The following is a 19,796-nucleotide window of genomic DNA, read 5'->3' as shown; positions in this document are numbered from 1 at the left end:
TGATTCCAGTTTGTGTTTCTTCCAGCCCAGCATTTCTCATGATATACTCTGCATATAAGTTAAATAAGCAGGGTGACAATATACAGCCTTGACATACTCCTTTTCCTATTTGGAACCAGTCTGTTGTTCCATGTCTAGTTCTAACTGTTGCTTCCTGACCTGCATACAAATTTCTCAAGAGGCAGGTCAGGTGACCTGGCTCTAATTTATATTCTCAGACTAGACTCAACTCTGGAAAAGTCCACAAGACAGGACTGATCTCTCCAGTGCCACCCGACCCCTCTCCTTACCCATCTATCCAGGTTACAGAATGTACAAAGTAGCCTGTGTACTAGGAAGTATGGTGGTCCCTGATGGTAGATGCCCTAGAGATGCACTCTGCCCTCTTCCCAGGTTGGCCAAGATCCTGGCCTAAGGACAGGGGAGGGTAAACCCTGGGGAGGGTTTCAGTGCTTTGCTGTTGATCACAGGTGGAGTGCAGACAAAGAGGGAAGCGATTGCTGCAGCAGGAGGCAGGCTGGACAAACTGCTGGGATGGGACTGCCCAGGCACAGGGAGGAGCAGCAGATTAGACCCCAGAGTGGGGGGCTCATTTTAATCGTAGGCCAATCATGCCCAGGCAAGGTGGACCTGGCCTGAAACACCCACCTGAAAGATTCTGTGACTTTGAGCAAGTCCTTTCCTACTCTGGGTTGCAGTCACCCTCTCTGTAAAATGAGGATATTAGAGGTGGTCTCTTGTTTCCTACCTGACCTAGCTCAGGTGTCACCTCTGTGACACTTTCTCTGATCAACTCACTGACCCTACTGCTTCAGGCATACTCGCATACTGGAGCACTTGGTGATCATCTGTATTTATTTCTATTCTCCCCTCCAAACCAAAGGTGCCTTATCCCAGCATTCTGACTCATTTGAATTATTGCTAAGTTACGCTAAGTTGCTTCAGTCATATCCGACTCTGTGAGACACCATAGACGGCAGCCCACCAGGCTTCCCCATCCCTGGGATTCTCCAGGCAAGAACACTGGAGTTGGTTGCCATTTCCTTCTCCAATGCCTGAAAGTAAAAAGTGAAAGTGAAGTCGCTCAGTCGTGTCCGACTCTTAGCGACCCCATGGACTGCAGCCTACCAGGCTCCTCCGTCCATGGATTTTCCAGGCAAGAGTACTGGAGTGGGGTGCCATTGCTGAACTAAAGAATGAGGAACATTTCTAGGTCTGTAATCCCCGAATTGAACACAAGGTGGCAGTTTGCACAGGTGGCTGCTATACAAACCTTGCATGTTGAAGGAAAAACAGAGAGCAGGGAAGAGGACTCTCCTACAAGACTTATCCTCTGGCTCCTCAGTAGGTATATGCTGTGCTCTCCCCTCCACCTTTAAAGTATCCATCTCAGTCAGCCATGCAGGCTTGAGGTACAGGGGCCAAGCCTGGATTTCACGTTTCCAGGCTTCTCAGCTGGCTGGGCAAGGCTGGTGATCCAGCCCTCACCGCCCTCTCCAGCCTCCTCCGTCAGCAACTGCACCCCTCCTCCACCCCACTCAGCTCTGCAAACTGCGTGAGCTCTCTTCTGCTCCTGACTCTGCCTTGTTCTCTCTGATCTTCATGCCTCAGACACACTGTGCCTTCTCTTCGCTGTCCTCCCAGGCAGCACCTACCGGTTCTTCCAGACCCAGCTGGCTGTTGGTGAGGATTGGACAAAAGGAAACCCTTATGCACTGTTGGTGAGAGTGTAACTTGGTGCGGCCACTGTGGAAAACAATATGGAGCTTCCTCAAAAAACGAAAAACAGAACTACAATATGACCTAGCAATTCCACTCCTGGGAATATATCAAAACCCCAAAAACACTAATTCAAAAAGCCACCCCAAAGTTCAGAGCAGCACTGTTTACAATTGCCAAGACGTGGAAGCAACTTGTGTCCATCAACAGATAAATGGATATGGAAGAAGCAGTATAAAGATGTGTGTGTATGTAATATATAGAAGTATATATATATATATATATAGGCTTCCCAGGTGGCACTAGCAGTAAAGAACCCACCTGCCAATGCAGGAGACTTAAAGATTCAGGTTCCATCCCTGGGTTGGGAAGATTCCCTGGAGGAGGGCATGGCAATCCACTCTAGTATTCTTGCCTGGAGAATCCTATGGACGGAGGAGTCTGATGAGCTACAGTCCATTGGGTTCCAAATAGTTGGACATGACTGAAATGACTTGGCACACATGCACACATATACATACATGCATGTGTGTGTGTGTGATAGAATATTATGCAGCCATAAAAAGGACAAAATTTTGCCATTTGCAACAACATGGATGAACTTGGAGAGCATTATGCTAAGTGAAATAAGTCAGGCATAGAAAGACAAATACCATATGATATCACTTATATGTGGAATCTGAAAAAGACAACAAATTAGTGGATATAACAAAAAAGAAGCAGACAGACATAGGAAACAAACTAGTGGTTACAGTGGGGAGAAGGAAGGGAGCAGGGGCAAAACAGATGGGGGACAGAAACACAAACCATTAGGTATAAAATAAGCTGCAGAGATATATTGTACAGCATAGGGAATATGGCCAACATTTTGTAATAATTGTAAATGGAGTATGACCTTTAAAAATTGTATATATATTTTTAAAAGACCCAGTTCACAAAGCACCTTTTCCAGAAAGCCTCCTTGATTCCTTTTCCCTCAAGTTTGTTTCTGTAATGGCATTTATCACACTGAAATTGCTTCCTCTCTGCCTGCCTTCTTAAGCACCAGCTTGCTCATCTATCCCCCAGCCCCTCCGTGTCCTGCATGGGCCTGGCGGGCAGGGCTAGGTCCTCTGAGAGCTTGCTGAATGAACAATGAAGCAATGAATCTATGAATTAGGGATGTGCTGTAGCGAGATGAATAGAGAAACTCCTTCTTCCCAAAGGGGGATTCATTTAAGAGAAAAATCTTATTTTTCTGCTGACCCTCGTTCAGGAAGGGACCAAGTGCTCCTTAGCACAATAAAGGCACATTATTACTTTGAAAGGAGCAGGGCCAAAGGCTTGTTAAAAGAAGCCAATACTTGCCTCATGTGAGACTATGTCATCTTCTAAAAATGAATTTTTTTTAGTCTCCCTTTGGCAAGGTGACTTCTCTTTCAATTATTTATAAGGAAACTGAGGGAGCCAGTTTACTCTCCTGGCAGAAAAGGAAAGTTCCAGGGGCTTCCAACCTCTAACAGCAGCACTTATTCTGCGTTCACAGAACTGATGCTGGGGTTCTTCTGCCAGTTGCCAAGTGTGCCTAGTGGTTTGGGACCTGGAGAAGTAACCACAGGTGGGTTCACTGTGATTGGAACATGGGCCCTGATGGCCATAAGCCCCCACTTTGACTGGGCAACAGTGGGCCACTCTAGTAAGTGATTACAGGTTCCTCTGGAAGGGCTTAGAGGAAGATTTATAGAATTTCCTCACAATCCTTCAAGAGGGCATGGCCTCCTCTTCCAACCAGCAGCTCCACAGCTAGATGAAATCTGAATCTGGATAACAGACCATGGCTTACAGTGATTCAGATTGGCTTTTGAACACAAGATCCACAGTTTTTCCTACTGTAATAGAGTGAGTCGCCTTTTAGTAGGATTCCTAGAGACAATGAGGGTTAGGGGGTGAAGGCATGAAAAGCCACTAGTAAAGCCTGGTCAGGAAGTCCTTCCTTCCATCCAGCATCTTCATGTGGCTACATACAACAAACTCTAGCAATCAAGACTCTCTTGGGTCTCTTGTTTGGCACCCCTGCCAGGACTGGGCCATGGACATGGTGCAGAGTCTGACTCTAAGGAAGCGCAGGGCCACAGGAATAACAGTATAGCTGACTGAAAGAACCTGTTCCGCTGCATCTTTCCAACACACATACCCACTAAGCCACAGATACGTTGACACGTGCTCCAGGACATCAAAGCATTATTTGTAGTAACAAAAGTACTGAAAACAACTGGTTAAATAACTACAGTTTTCTGCATTTAAACACTCTGCAAAGTTGAAAAGTCCAAGGACAATCCAAAATGTATCACCATCTGATCACCATCAAAGTCACTGTTGACTGTGAGATGCACCATGACTTTATGCAGCCTGCCTGCTCAATCTTTGGGACCCCATCGACTGTAGCCCACCAGGCTCCTCTGTCCACAGAATTTTCCAGACAAGAATACTGGAAGGGGTTGTCCTTTCCTCCTCCAGGGGATCTGCCGCACCCAGGGACTGAACCTCTGTCTCTTGCATCTCCTGCATTAGCAGGTGGATTCTTTACCACTGCGCCACCTGGGAAGCCCTTATGCAGCATCAAGGGGGAAATGAGCCAATAAAACTCCACTCCATTGATTGTACAAGAGGTTGATTTCAGAGAAGGTAAGAGGCGGGGGAACTATGGGAAATACTGTGAGTAGAAAACCCAAGCACAAAGTAATGTGTAGGGCATTCGTGTGTGTCTGTGTGTGTATTTAAAGGGAGGGGCTATGCAATCATACGTACTTTTATAAAGATAAAAATTCCTAGAAAGATACCCAAGAACCTGATAACAGGTGTGCCCTCTTGACACTTGGTTGGGGCATTGGGATATCAGGTGGAAGGGAGGTCCTCTTTTCATAGTTACATTCATTTGTTAACTTTGACATTTTAAGCCATGTATTCCTTTTTTAAAAATAAAATTTGGGAAACTACTAGATGCAAAGTAAAATAAAAGAGAGCATCCTTCTGGATTAAGGGGCACAGTACTTAGAGCCAGCCTTGGATCCGGAGATTGTATATTCAATCCTTGCTCTACTAGAGCGACCTTGGGCAAGTTCCCGCCCCTACGGGATCTCCAAGAGCCCAATGGTTGTCGAAGAGCGGATCTCAGAACACTCCTCCATCTCAGAGCCCAGGCCAGGCCATCAGCCCACCCGCTGCGCTAGTCTCAGCCGGGCAGCCGACTGCTGGCGCCCGGCGGTGCAGGCCCGGCCAATCAGCGGTCGCGGGGCGGGCGGGGTGGCGGCGCAGCGCGCGCAGAGAGAAGCACGAAGCAGAGGCACCAGTGCCGTCCGGGAGCGGACCATGCCACGCTCACCCGGGCTCTTCCTGCTGCTGCTTGTGCTGCAGCCGCTGCCAGCCCTGGGCCTCGGGCTCCGCAGCGCAGGCGGACGAAACCCGGAGTGCGGTCCGTGCCGACCGGAGCGCTGTCCCGAGCCCGTGCGCTGCCCGGTGCCTGGCATCGTGGCGCGCGACGAGTGCGGCTGCTGCGCGCTCTGCCTGGGCGCCGAAGGCGCGAGCTGCGGGGGCCGGGCCGGCGCGCGTTGTGGCCCAGGGCTCGTGTGTGCGAGCCGCGCCGCGGGGGCCGCGCCCGAGGGCACCGGGCTCTGCGTGTGCGCGCAGCGCGGCTCGGTCTGCGGCTCGGACGGCCGGTCGTACCCCAGCGTTTGTGCGCTGCGCCTGCGCGCCCGCCAGGCGCCCCGCGCGCTCCCTGGCCACCTGCACAAGGCGCGCGACGGCCCCTGCGAATTTGGTGAGTCTAGCTTCTGCCCCGCGGTGCTGGGGCGGGTGAAAAAGAGGGACCCTGACCCTCTGGGGAGTGGGGTGAAGGATCTTTTGTTGCACAGCGATGGACAGCTCTGCCCAGGCCTCAGTTTTCCCTATGGGGTCAGTTTTCTCACCTGGACAGTTACTCAAGGAGACGGGGGTGAGGGGTGTGTCTGCGGGGGTGGGGGGGGGTGGCGCTCAGGAATCCACATCCTGAACCCTCTCTTACCAAGCCCTTGGAGTCACCAGTCACAGAGCTGGTCGTAATTTTGGTGAGCCTGCTGTCCCTTTTGGTACTTAAATACTTACTGATACAATTGTTTGCAGGTCTGGCATATTTGCCTCCGAAAGACTGAGAGTGTGGGAAGCAGGGTGTTCCCGCTGGGTCCAGCTCCCTGGGGTCCCACCTTGGACCTGACGGGGGTGGGTTGTGTGAATGAAGAGGGAGAGCAGATGGAGATGCTGGAGGAGGAGGAGGAGGAGGAGCTGGAGCTGCAGATTGAGACTCTTGGAGTCCGGGGGATTAGGGCACCGGGGTTCAGTGAGTGTGGAGTCCTGCCCTGCGGGGAATCTTGAGGAAGATCTCGCCCAGGACAGGTAAAACCTTGGGAGACCTAAGCTCTGAAGAGATTGTGGTGCCATCAGAAGCAGACCCCAGGTTTTATAAGACTGAAGTTTATAGAATTTGGAGGGTCCCACTTTAAGTAAGTTGTTCCACTTTAAGTAAGGGCTTCCCTGGTGGCTTAGAGGGTAAAGACTCTGCCTGCAAAATGGAAGACCTGGGTTCGATCCCTGGGGTGGGAAGATCCCCTGGAGAAGGCAATGGCTACCCACTCCAGTATTCTTGCCTGGAGAATCCCATGTACTGTATAGTCCCTGGGGCTGCAGAGTCAGACACTACTGAGAGACTTTCACTTTCACTTCAAGTAAAGTAATAGAAAATGATTAATTGCTTGGGACCTAAAAACACAAGCTTCATTAACATCACAATAAAGCCATTTATGCGTTCGTATTTGCTCACTTTCTACATGTAATGTTTCAAAACCAAACAGAAACAAACCAAAATATTAGTATAGGGATGCCCAGTCAAGCACCCTGCTGGGCCATTAGATTTTGGAGAAATGCCCCTTGTCTAGGCGGCCTGGAGGGGGAAGTGGAGAGTATAGGTGAGCTTGTGCCAGAGGAGTCGCAAGGAGGCCCAACTTTGGGGTTCTGGCCTGGGACTGGAGACCCAAGAGCAGACCTAAATGCTTCATTCAGTGTCATGACTTCAGCTGCAACAAGGAAGCCTTGGGGGTGGGGGACGGCCTTTGGAATTTCTAGTAAGTATTATCTTTCACCAAGAATCCCATTTAGATGCCCTCAAGTCCAGGAGACCCAGTGGCTTGTTGGAGATGAGGCAAGAAGGCCCCTGTCTCTGGAAACTTGGAAATAATGTGCTGCCCACTGTGGAGTCTGAGGCAGCCCGGAGAGCACAGGCAAGTCACTGCTGGCTGTTCCTCACTGGGGCTCCCGGTGGAGGAGAGAGCTGGCTGTTGCTTCCCTGGTGCGGCTTTGGGCTGGGACCTTCCAGGGGCTGTGTCAGCCCCTGTGGAGTTACTGTTGAGCTCCCTCCACTTCGAACCTTTGTTTATGCCCTGTGGCATTTAAACAGCCCTGTCTCCTTCCTTCTTCTTTCTATCATCTGTTTTTACAATCTACTTTCCTCAGCAGTTAATTCTGCTGAGGCAAGTCTCTTTGTTTCCAGACAGATAACACTTTCACTCCACACGCAGGAGACATGAGAAATGCTGACCAGGTCTCCAGACTAACCGGTGCTGATGCTCTCAAATGATTCCTCCCTGGACTGGCACTCTGTTTCTAAGAGAGAGCTGCCGTGAAGGCATTTAGACCCAATCTACTGTTATACGGAGGAGACCGAGACCCTTGGGGCAGGGCACTCATCCAGGGTGACCAGGGTGACCAGTAAAACCTGACTGGCTTCCAGGTCCCCAGCACCCTGTTCAGCACTGTTTCAGGACAGGACTTGATAGTATTAAGTCGGGCAGGTGGCGGTTGCCATGGTTACCACAGTGTGGGCAGATGGAGGTCCCGTACCCCTAATTCATTGAAAATTACCAAATGACAAGTAAATGTGACAGCCCCTTCACTCTGATCTGTGGGCTCTGAGCCCACCACAGGCACAGGCCCCGGGAGTAAAGATGTTTATGGAGCCAAACACAAGTAATTCAGAAGCTGCTTTTAACGATCCCAGGAGTGACAGGCGTCAGGCCTCCCCACAATTTAGCTTTCCTTCCCTACCAGCGACTGTGTCGTTGGCCACTACCCAGACCCCAGCACTATCATCCCATTGCGTTCTGTCCTGAAGTGTTTGTGCGGCCCCTGCTCTTGGGCCCTGGTGAAGCAGGAAGGTGTGAACCAGGGATCTTTTCAGCTAGGGAAAATGGCACCTCATTCTGTGCTGCCCTCGAGCCAGCCTTTATTCAGACAACATGGCAGGAGCACTTTTTAACGATGTCCCTGGGGACCTCGCTGCTTGACGGGAAACAGATCGAGTCAGAGCAGCAGCTGTTCTGCTTCAATATTGGCAATAAAGTCACCCCTCCCCTGTCCTCTCCTGTGCCTTCAGTAAACCAGCACCTGACTTTAAGGGAATGAAGCCTCCAGAAATATTAGGTTTCGCAGTGTGGGAAGTGTTCGTACCCAAATACCTCTGGTGTGATTTCAGGCTTAAATTCTGACCTTTCCTCCTATGCTCTGAAATGCCCCAAAATTCGAATTATGAGAGTAATCCTGTGATCAACACACATGCATTGAAGACTCACTGGGTTCCAACATAAAAATAATTTTTGGCTATTGGAAATCACTTTTGCATTCCATCTTCTTTCTTGATTTTTTACAACTACCCTGGCCAGGTCTCACTCCCACTTCATAGAAGGACAAACTAAGGCTGGTAGAAGAGAGTTTCCTGGAGTCACATGACTGGTTGCTGGCCAAGGTGGGGCTCCAGTTCCTGACTCTTTTCAGATGGAGTCATGTATCTATAACCTGCTGGCAACTTGATGAGGAAGGTGCTGCAAACTGGCTACCTTTGAATCTTTAGTTTCTCAGTCTGAATCCACCTTCCTTTTCCCCTCCAAGGCTCGCTGCTGGTACCTCGTTTCAGCACCTGGTGATGGCTCCTCAGAGGAACAGGGATAGCTTCACACAAGGGGAAGCAGCTGAGTGGAGCTTGAAAGATGGGTAGAAAATTCCTGGGCTGAGAAGCGGGGGCAGAGAGGCACCGCATAAACCAAGGCAAGGAGGTAGGAGCTCCTGGGGCGAGTGTGAACAGTGGACCCATAGGCAATACCCAGTGGGCTGGTTGGCGGAGGAGATGAGACCCAGAGTCATCTGGGGCAGGCTCGTTGCGGAACTGGCGTGCCGTTCTGTGGGGTGAACCTTCATTCTGTACTGAGGTATTGGTTCCGTTTCTCAACAGTAAGGTGGTGGTGATGTTAGTGTTTTGTTATCATTACTTTAAAAAGCTGCTTTGTTCCATGTACCCTGATCGTTTGCTAGCACTGGGAGGAGGTTGGGGTCCTGCAGACAGCAGGTTGAGGTCGTGTTTTGAGTGCTGCATTAGATAGGAATGGGGTACCATGCCAACCAAGCCGCTGAAGCATCAGTGAGCTATTGAGATCCTAAATCTTAGAAAATTCGCCTTGGTTGAAATTCCATCTCCACTTAGAAATCTCAGTCTGTGCAAGGCCTGTGTTACCAGGTAACCAGGAGATGCAGCGAATGCCACTTTGTGAGAGGGACAAAGAAGGGGGCCTCATGCTCAAAAGCCTTTCATACCGAGGGAGGGGGCTTGAGGCGCACACTGCAGGGAGTCGGATTAAGCTGTTTCTGGTTCCACATGTAATGCGACTATTAGCATAAATTATCAGGGCTGTTCAGTGCACTGATTATTAAACCCTTTGGTTGTGTGCTTTTCCATATGAGCAGATGGGTTCCTGGGAGATGACTTTTGATATTCTTTCTTTCCCAAGCACCATTAACTTTAGACAAATCTTGGAGGCATTAGGAAAGATCTTTTATTCCAGCCATCAAGGACATACTCAGTCCATGGGGTGGGGGGACAGCTCCCCACACACTATAGTAATAATATCGATCCCTTTCATTTCTATAGATCCACAAGGTTAATAACACAGTCACATCCATTCTTTCCCTTTACCCCGGAGGATGTGGGGCTATGGTCATTATTGTCATTTGCAGATAAGGAGAAAATTGTTAGCAACTTGCCCGGTGGTTGGCGGCCAGACCCCCGGGGCATTTGGGTTTCCTTTGGTAGTGTTTGAGCTTCTCAGGTGGCTCGGTGGGTAAAGAATCCACCTACAATGCAGGAAACGCAGGCAGATCCAAGTTCGGGTCCCAGTTTGGGAAGATCCCCGGAGGAGGGCATGGCAACCTACTCCAGTATTCTTGCCTGGAGAATCCCATGGACAGAGGAGCCTGGTGGGCTGCAGTTCACAGGGTCACAAAGACTCAGACACGACTCAAGCGACCGAGCACACACGCACAGTACTGTTTGCCCACCCTCTGTGCTGCCTCCGAGGGTGTACACCTGGGTGACTAGTCTGTTCCCTGATGGGTGAGTTTGTACCATCCCAGCATTTCCAGGGCAGTAGCTGACATGAGCAGAAGGAAGCAAGTGTTTAGCAAGGAAGAGCTAGGGAGACAAAACCAGCAGATTCCCAGGCGGGGCTGACCAGGCACCATCCTCACTCCTGAAAGCCACGTGACTCTTGCCAAAGGCCGGTGGAGAGGAGAGCCCTGGCTCTTCCAGAAGGGTGGCAGCTCAGGCGGCAGTGGGCTGGGCTCTCTAAAGAGAGGGCTGCGGACCACGGCCTTGGGAGCCTCCGGGGAAGGGCCCACCGATAGCCCACTCCCCAAAGGCCAGTAGAGAGTCTCAGCATCATCACAGACTACCCTTGGGGTAGCACACCCTGTGGAATCTGCAGGTCCTTCTGTGCAAGCTGGAATTCTTGTGATTGTCCTCACAGGAGCCCATGCAGAGGGCAGCGGGGGGAGAAGGGACTCCTGTGCCCATTTTAAAGAAGAAGAAACTGGGGTGTGGGCGAGACAGGACAGAGCCTGAGTTCCCAGGGCAGTCACGAGTTGCAGGGCCTCAGTGCCACACTTCAGTGAGCCCTTGGGAGCAGTAAGACTGGGAGCATCCTGCCAGGATTACGGACACACCACCCATTTAATGGTATCTTCACAAGAGCTGCTCTCTGGGGTGATGTTGGGAGGGTTTCATTTCTGTGCAGAAAAGAGTAAATGTGGACACACCACCCATTTAATGGTATCTTCACAAGAGCTGCTCCCTGGGGTGATGTTGGGAGGGTCTCATTTCTGTGCAGAAGAGTAAATGTGGCGGGCCTGAGACTGTTATCCTTGGAAAGGCCCACTGAGAATTTGGATGTGTGGAGGCATCCCACCATCTCCAGAATTGAGAAGAGTCACTCACTGCATGCGAACTGTACAATCAGCATGGTTTATGCTGCACACCTGCTTTCCTTTTGGGAGTCTGGAGTTTTGGTATGTAGTAGGCAGAGGGTGCGGAGAAGGCAATGGCACCCCACTCCAGTACTCTTGCCTGGAAAATCCCACGGACGGAGGAGCCTGATAGGCTGCAGTCCATGGGGTCACTAAGAGTTGGACACGACTGAGCGACTTCACTTTCACTTTTCACTTTCATGCACTGGAGAAGGAAATGGCAGCCCACTCCAGTGTTCTTGCCTGGAGAACCCCAGGGACGGGGCAGCCTGGTGGGCTGCCGTCTCTGGGGTCGCACAGAGTCGGACACGACTGAAGCGAATTAGCAGCAGCAGCAGCAGCAGCAGCAGGCAGAGGGTGCCTAGGGGACTGGCTCCCAGTAAAAACCCTAGGCACTGAGTGTCTAGTGAGCCTCCTTGGTAGAGGCCTGTCATATGTGTTGTCACAGGTTGTGCTGGAGAATTAAGTGCCTCATCCTCTGTGACTCCACTGGGAGAGGCTTCTGAAAGCGTGCTCCTGGTTTCCTGAGCCTTTGTGCCATGAATCTCTTTTCCCTTTGCTGTTTTGCTTTGTCTCCTTTGTTGTAATAAATCCCACTATGAATAAACTGTGCCAAGTCCCATGAGTCCTCGTAGCAAGTCATTGATCCTGGGACTTGTCTTGGGGGCCCCCAACACAATACCTTAGGAACTCATTCTTATTCTGGGATGGAGTGCATACGGCTAACATATGTTTCACCCTTAAAATTCATGTGGAATTAATGGAATCAGAGTGCCTAGGTTTGCATCTTTGCTCCCCCAGGTGCTTCACCTTTCTGAGCTTTGGATTTCTTATCTGTTAAGTGGGGCTAAAAGCACCTACTTCCCATGACTGGTGTGAAGATGAGAGGGTGCTGGACATGGAAGTGTCATCTCAGGAGAAGGCAGGAAGTTATGGGACTGAGCCCCCTGGGCTCATAGTCTCACCCTGCTGTGTAAGGCTGGGTAACCCTGGCTAGCTCCCTCAGATGGCAGCTGGGGAGATTGCTGGAAGGATCAAATGGCTTACCGCTGTAAGCAGAAGGGTGGCATTATTACTATCATGATGGGATTCCCAGGTGGCTCAGTGGTAAAGAATTCTCCTGCAGTGCAGGAGACACAGGCTCGATCCCTGGGTTGTGAATATCCCCTGGAGCAGGAAATGGCAACCCACTTCAGTATTCTTGCCAGGAAAATCCCATGGGCAGAGGAGCCTGGTGGGCTACGGCATGGGGTCACAAAGAGCTGGCCACGACTGAGCGCGCGCACACACACACACACACACACACACACACACACACACTATCATGATAATGATGGCTGATTTTAAAGAGCCATTATGGATAAAAAAATCTCTAAATTTAAAATCAGATATGTTTAAATTAAAACTAGATTAAGCTACAGGAGGAAATTTTTTGAAATAACTGAACACTGCTATATCTTGAGTTATGGTAGTGGTTACACGGTGTATGCATTTGTCAAAACTTAGAACTGTACACTAGAAAGAATGAATGTACTGTGTATACATTTAAAAATAAATCAAAGCTTGAATGTCGCTTTATTGCCAAAAGCAGTGGGCTCTTTTGGAAAAGAAATGCTATTTTCTGGCTTGAAACTATTGGCAAAGGCAGTATTTCCAAGACGGTCTTTAACTGTAATTATGGAAAAAGAGGGAAATGCAAGGAGAGAGAGAGATGAAATGTGATTTACTGGCTTATTCATTTAGGCTTGAAAGGGACTGATGAAATCTCATTTAAAATTTATGGCTCTACATGAACGGAAGTAAAACATGTTGATTGAGTGTCCCTTTGGAATCTATTGAGGGCTTTAGAATAAGATGCAGTTCTGATTGTTCCCACAGCGAGCCATTTGAGGACTGGTTTGGGCTCCGGGGGAGGCGATGCTGGCAGGAGGATGTGAATAAATTAGACTGTCTTTGTTGCCCATTGCAGATGGGTCTCTGCCATAGAGCAGGGGTGCTGTGGTTCTTTGTGGTGGTTGGCAGGTGGCTGGGGTGTGTCGGGTGATGTTAGAAGCCTGGAACCTTGGTTTATTCGGGGGACTGGCTACACTCGGGGTTGTGGGTAGAGGTGTGGTGCTTAGAGAGGTTGGTCACAGCTGAAGGAGTGAGCTGATCGGCCTGAGGGGGAAGAAAACAGCCTGGGGTGAGGAGAGCAGCATTTGTATTCAACTTACTGGAGGCCACTTGAGGTAACCAGGGCTCCATAGGGCTCCTGGCAGCCCTGGGATTGATAGGTGGGAGTTACAGGACGCAGGTTTTAACTCCAGGTGAGGACAACCTTTCTTACTAGAAGAGTCAAGGATGGAAGGGCCTGGCTTTATAAGTAGTGAGCTCTCCATCACTGGGGGCATGCAAGTGGAGGCTAGATGAGTCCATCACAGACCGTCAGGCACATGCTTTGGGGAGTTGGGCCTCTCCAGTTTGAAATAAGAAGCTCGAAGACAATTTCCCAGAGATCTTTTGGCATCAGTTCGACAGGGTCTGCTTCCTAGTCTGTCTAGAGGGTCCAGACCTGTCTCATTTCTGCACCCTTTCATTCCTTCCCTCCATGCTCTCCATCCAGCCTTCTGTCTCTCTCCCTTTGTTCTCCTTTTTCACTGCAGCCTCACCTCGGCTGGCAAAGGCCCTTTCCTTCTCCAAGGCTGGCCTGTGGAGGGCAGAGGGCATGTCCATCAGTCACCAGGCAAAGTGCCAAGAGCCGTGGACTCTGCAATTTGATGCCCAGGGATGAATGTGTTTACTCTTTTGTTTGTCACATGTTTCTTTGCGGAGTCATCTGTTTGACAGGCCTACCCTGCCCCGCACTTGCACACTGTGCTACCTTAAACCCTCACTTTCACACTCAACATGTACTAAAATCAGCTCAACAGTCCTGTGACACAGGGGGTATTATCCTCATCTCAGAAAGATCCCCTGGAGGAGGGCATGGGAACCCACTCCAGTGTTCTTCCCTGGAGAATCCCACGGACAGAGAAGCCTGGCAGGCTACAGTCCATAGTATTGCAGAGTCGGACACAACTGAAGTGACTTAGCGCACACGCATCCCCATCTTACAGACAGCAAACCTGAGCAGAGAGTGTTCTCTTGGCCAGGCCTCCACATTGCACCTCCCCAAGACCACACTGGCCTCAGCTGTGAGGGTAGGCTGGTGAGACCAGATGAAGCATCTGCACTGTGAGGCAGGCTGAGATTCAGCAGGTCAAAGTGGGCAGATCCCTGGTACTGGACTAGGACACACCCCCAGGCCCTCAGGATGGGCAGCTGCGGTGCATCCCAAACAGAGGACAGGCAGGGCAGGGCAGGCAAGCATGCTGAGGCCCAGATGGAGGGCCTGAAGGCCAAGGCAGCTGGGCTTAATTCTTTTAGGCCCAGTGTAAGCAGAGTAGGGGCTGGCCACAGGAAGAAGGACAAACGAGTGTGGAGTATCAGCTAAGAACATCTAACTCAGGACTTCCCTGGTGGTCCAGTGACTTTCCCAATGCAGGGCGCTGGGGGTTTGATCCCTGTTCAGGGAACTGATCCCACGTGCCGCAACTAAAGATCCAGTGCCACAACTAAGACCCAAATAAATGAGAAAATAAGCATTTAAAAAAGAATGTCTAACTCAAATGCCATATGCTTTCCCGTCCCACCTGGCAAGCCCACGCCCTCCGTCTTTTCTGTAAAGTCCTGGCAGCCTAGCACCACATTGCCCAATTCCCTGATTTACTTTTCTCTGGCAGCAGCGAAGCTCAGCATCCGTGCCTGCAGTTTTGCCCTTGAGGATGGGGATGGGGATGGGGAGGTTGGTGGAGCCTGTGATATGCAAATGAGCATCTTGAATCGCAGGGGGTCTCAGCAGGGGGTGAGGGCAGCTGTGGTTTGTGGCATTATTCTTTGAACGCCCTCGATGCAGAAGGAAAAAAGCCCATCTGTTAGAAGACTCTGCCTCGCCTGTGTTAGAAGACAGCAGCCCCTCCCAGAGCCTGCCACCCTGTCGTGTAGTTGAGCTGTAAGCAGATGGCAGCTGGGAGGGATCCTGGGAGGGGTCCTGGGAGGGAGTCTGATGAGACCACAGACAGAAGTCGTCTTTCCTCTCTGGATCCCTGTTTTCCTGTTGGTAGAACAGAGGCAATGAAGGAGGAAATGAAGGCATCCTTTCAGGTCTAAGGAGAACTCCCTTCTAGGATTCCTTGCCTCTGAGTGTGTCCTTTCCGTGTGGGGAGATCTCACCTGCCCCAAGATGCTATGTGCAGGCAGGGGATCTTAGAGGTGAAGGGCTTGGCCAGGGTCAAGGTTGTCTTCCCTTGTCTTTTTCTCCCAGCTCCTGTGGTCATCACCCCACCCCAGAGTGTTCACAATGTCACCGGGGCACAGGTGTACCTGTCCTGTGAGGTGAGAGCTGTGCCCACCCCAGTTGTCACATGGAGGAAGGTATTTATATCCAAGAACTTCTCTGCATGTGTGTGTGTGTGTGTGTGTGTGTGTGTGTGTGTGTGGCTGGGGGAAGGTATAAATGTTTTTAAGTGTGTGTGTGTGTGTTTATCTCTTATGTGAGTTGGAGGATTACAAAAAATATGTTTAATTCCTCTGCCTCCAGATTTACAATTTAAAACTTTTACCCCAAAGCTCTCCCCAGAGAAGGGGTGTGGCTGTTTGCTCCCTTTGCCACTCAGCTGTCCAGGAAGTTCTGCTGTTTATCTAGCCTGGGTCAGCTGAGATGAAGTTAGAGCCTCCTCTACGGGATCTGGGTTTTAGAAAGACTTTGTTGGTGGAAGGTGACCCGATCCTATCCTAAAACTAGATCTTCCTGCAGCTCAGTTTTTGAGAGATGGAGATGAGCACAGCCTATGTTGTTTCCTTATCTCAACAGCCCTGAAAAGGGCCATGAAATTCTGGTGGTGGTGATGTCTGTATCTCTGCTGTCCAGCAGGGGGTGCTGTCTGTACATATATTCAGGCTTAAGAAGAAACTAATGTTTGATAGGAATGAGATACTAGGGTCTCAGCCTTCAAGTCAGCCAGGAGGTGAAGACAGTGAGGATGTCTGTGGGGTGGTCCTTATTCAGAAACGATTTTTATAAATCACTCCTGCTTTTTCTGCCTTCTGTAGGTCACACGGTCTCCTGAGGGCACCCAGGTAATGGAGGAGCTGCCTGGGGACCACACCAACATAGCTGTCCAGGTGCAAGGGGGCCCTTCTGACCATGAGGCCACGGCCTGGGTTTTGGTGAGTATCTCATTTGTTGATACTCATGGGCTTCCCTGGGAGCTCAGCTAGTAAAGAATCCACTTGCAATGCAGGAGACCCCGGTTCAATTCCCGGATCAGGAAGATCTGCTGGAGCAGGGATAGGTTACCAACTACAGTGTCCTTGGGCTTCCCTGGTGGCTCAGTTGGTAAAGAATCTGCCTGTAATTCGGGAGACCTGGGTTCGATCCCTGGGTTGGGAAGATCCCCTGGAGAAGGGAAAGGCTACCCACTCCAGTATTCTGGCTTGGAGAATTCCATGGACTGTATAGTCCTTGGCGTCACAAAGAGCTGGACACGACTGAGTAACTTTCACTTCACTGGCTGTTATTGACTGGCCCCTATAAAGCACCTTTTATATTCCTGTGTCACGTTACAACTTTCAAATGTTCTTATCCATTTCTCCCTGGGCTCTGCAGTAACTGTGAGGAAAGCAGGGCAGGTAGTATTAATGCCTGAGAGCAGAAGTGATCTCACTGGTAGGCAGAATATGGCCTCAGAAAGATGTCCATGTCCTAATCCCTGGAACTGGTGGATATGTTATATGGCAAGAGGGGAATAAGGTTGCAGATGGAATTAAGGTTATTAATCACTGACTTTAATAAAGTTATCCTGAGCTATCTGGGTGGGCCTGATACAATCACAGGAGTCTTTTAAATGTAGAAAAGAGAGGCAGAGGAGAGAGCCAGAGATGGCAGTATCAGAAGACATGAACTACTGTTGCTGGCTTTGAGGATGCAGGAAGGAGCCACAGGCTAAGGAATACAGGCAGCCTCTAGAATGCTTCTCATAGGGCATCTGGAAAGAAGGCAACCCTGCTGATACCTTGACCTTAGCCCACTGAGACCCATTTGGACGTCTGACTTCAAGAGGTGTACATAGTAAATTTGTGTTGTCTTAAGCCTTTAAGCATGTGGTCATGTGTAACAGAGCCATAGAAAACAAATACACTTGACTAAGACCACACGGCTGATAAAGGGAGTAGTAAGGGTTGGGGGCCGGGTGGGTGTGGACAGCACATTCCCATCCTCCTCCAGGGCTCTCCCATGCCACATGCAGCGGTGTGGCTGAGAAGAGGGAATGTCCTGTGTTTGAAAGGGTGATGGAGAAAGGAGATAAGGGCCCACGTGGGGCTAGTCACTCTACCTCCCTGAGCTTCAGTGTCCACAGCCATAAAAAGGGGGCTTTGGACTGGATCATGTCTGGTGACCCTAACATCTGTGACTTACTGGTGAGTCTCCTGTAATGTGAGGATAATGATGCTCCCCTTCAGCCATGATGGGATCAAAATGAGACAGGGTGCATAAACCCTCTCAGGTCTGTAGGGACTCACAGTTGAGAGACGCTGTTCTGATGAGAGAAAGCAAGAAAAGAGGGCGCTGCTGTGGATCTGCTCTGCAGGGGTGTGAGATGGGCTCTCCAGAGTGCCCTTCTGATTCCCTTCCCATCTCTGCCAGGTTTGGCAACTTCTCCACCCAGCTCAGAGGCTCAGGATGCAACTGGGTCCATGGCTTTTTCAAATGTAACATACTCCCCTGCTTTGTTAAAAGGAGAGGCAGGGGAAAGGTGTTATTTTGTCCATGGGGTCACAAAGAGTCAGACATGACCGAGCGACTGAGCACACACACATTTTCCTTAGAATCTATACCTATCACCTTCAATAAAAGGACCAGGTTGCTCTCAGTAAAGGGCAGGCTGCAGGAAACATTAAAATGAGAGCCAGGATACAGAGGGTACTGAGAAGGAAGTTTAACTCTGTCTCAGCAGCCAAGACAAGAAGAGAAATAAGAGGGTGAACTCTGTCTTATTCCCAAAAGCTATAAGTGTTCAGGATCATTATGAACTAAGTAAGTGATTTTGCTGTGTCGTGTATGACTATACAAACTTGCCTGTTTAACTTCTAGATCAACCCTCTGAGGAAGGAAGACGAGGGGGTGTACCAGTGCCATTCAGCCAACGCAGTCGGGGAGGCCCAGTCGCATGGCACGGTGACCGTGGTGGATCGGAGTCAGTACAGAGCACCCCGCTTCCCAGCTCCAGATGACCGCCTATGATGGGGGCACGTGTGTGTTTCGAGTCATCTGAGTTTGTACACCTCTGTCACAAGAGGTTGAGATGAGTTATAAGATGCATAATAAATAAAAAGAAAAATACTGAATCGAGGGAAACAGAGGAATGCAAACCAAGAGCAGAACATATTACAGTTGGCAGGTAGACTCTGGTGTGGTCTACACACATATCATGCTGGGCTTCCCACTAGCATGCCAAGTCAAGAGCTATGAACATTAGGGGTGTCCAGGTGAAAGAGACCACTAATTTTCTTTTTTTTCTGTTTCTGAGGCTGAATGGAATATTTCCTCCAAGTCTGCCCTGTGAGGGTGCTGAGAGGGCAGACATTGTCACTGTGATGGTGCCCGGGTGAAAACACGCACAAAGGAGACAGTCTGAGCTTCCTGGTTCTGTTCCCTTATGTGTAGCTCTGCAAGTAGTTAGCAGAGAAGGCAGTGGCACCCCACTCCAGTGTTCTTGCCTGGAGAATCCCAGGGACGGGGGAGCCTCGTGGGCTGCAGTCCATGGGGTCTCGAAGAGTCGGACACGACTGAGCGACTTCACCTTCACTTTTCACTTTCATGGGTTGGAGAAGGAAATGGCAACCCACTCCACTGTTCTTGCCTGGAGAATCCCAGGGACGGGGGAGCCTGGTGGGCTGCTGTCTATGGGGTCACACAGAATTGGACATGACTGAAGCGACTTAGCAGCAGCAGCAGCAAGTAGTTAGAGCTTCTAGAAACAGGGAGGAAAGTGTAATGTGTAAAATCGTCAAACAGAAATTCAGTTAGGAGATGGCTCTTACAGTTGCCCTCCTGATACTTCTAGTTTTTTATGTATGTGTATTGTTATATATACGGCTCAGTGGTAAGGAATCTGCCTACCGAAGCAGGAGATGCAGATTTGATCCCTGAGTCAGAAAGATCCCCTGGAGAAGGAAATGGCAACCCACTCCAGTATTCTTGCCTGGGAAATCCCATGGACAGAGGAGCCTGGTGGGTACAGTCCATGGGGGTCACAGAGTTGGATAAGACTGAGTGACTAAACAACAACAACAAATAGAAACATATATGTATCAAAAAGTCAGGTATCAGGATTTTTTTCCCTATATGTATACTTATGTATATACACATGTGTGTATATATATATATATAGGTTTCATATTTTAAATAAGTGTATATTTATATTTTAAAAACAGAAATGATACCAGGCTTTGAATATAGTCTATTATAGTTGAGTTTTCAAAAGAAGTCACAAAGAGTCATGGAATTTTAAGCCATTGCCACTGCCTAGCTCTTGAGTTTTCTCTGCAGCCTGCAGAATAGGCCGGATCTTGCTTGCATAACTCTGGGGACACAGAGCTCTGTACGACCAAAAAACCATCTGTGGATTTTTCCAGTAATTGAA

At 49.8% G+C, this 19,796-nt stretch overlaps 1 protein-coding gene across 1 annotated transcript; it reads left to right on the top strand.

The window, feature by feature from the left end:
* Window positions 1–4,992: 4,992 nt before the first annotated feature.
* IGFBPL1 (insulin like growth factor binding protein like 1) lies at window positions 4,993–18,498 on the top strand. The gene is made up of 4 exons (XM_070794789.1): window positions 4,993–5,515; window positions 15,416–15,525; window positions 16,204–16,320; window positions 18,245–18,498. The coding sequence occupies exons 1-4, from the start codon at window positions 5,068–5,070 to the stop codon at window positions 18,392–18,394; spliced, it is 825 nt and encodes a 274-aa protein (XP_070650890.1). The 5' UTR covers window positions 4,993–5,067; the 3' UTR covers window positions 18,395–18,498.
* The last annotated feature ends 1,298 nt before the right edge of the window (window positions 18,499–19,796 follow it).

Source organism: Bos indicus, chromosome 8, assembly GCF_029378745.1.
Source record: "Bos indicus isolate NIAB-ARS_2022 breed Sahiwal x Tharparkar chromosome 8, NIAB-ARS_B.indTharparkar_mat_pri_1.0, whole genome shotgun sequence".
Lineage (NCBI taxonomy): Eukaryota > Metazoa > Chordata > Mammalia > Artiodactyla > Bovidae > Bos > Bos indicus.
Note: the sequence above shows the minus strand (reverse complement) of the source record. Positions and strands in the feature narration are given on the sequence as shown.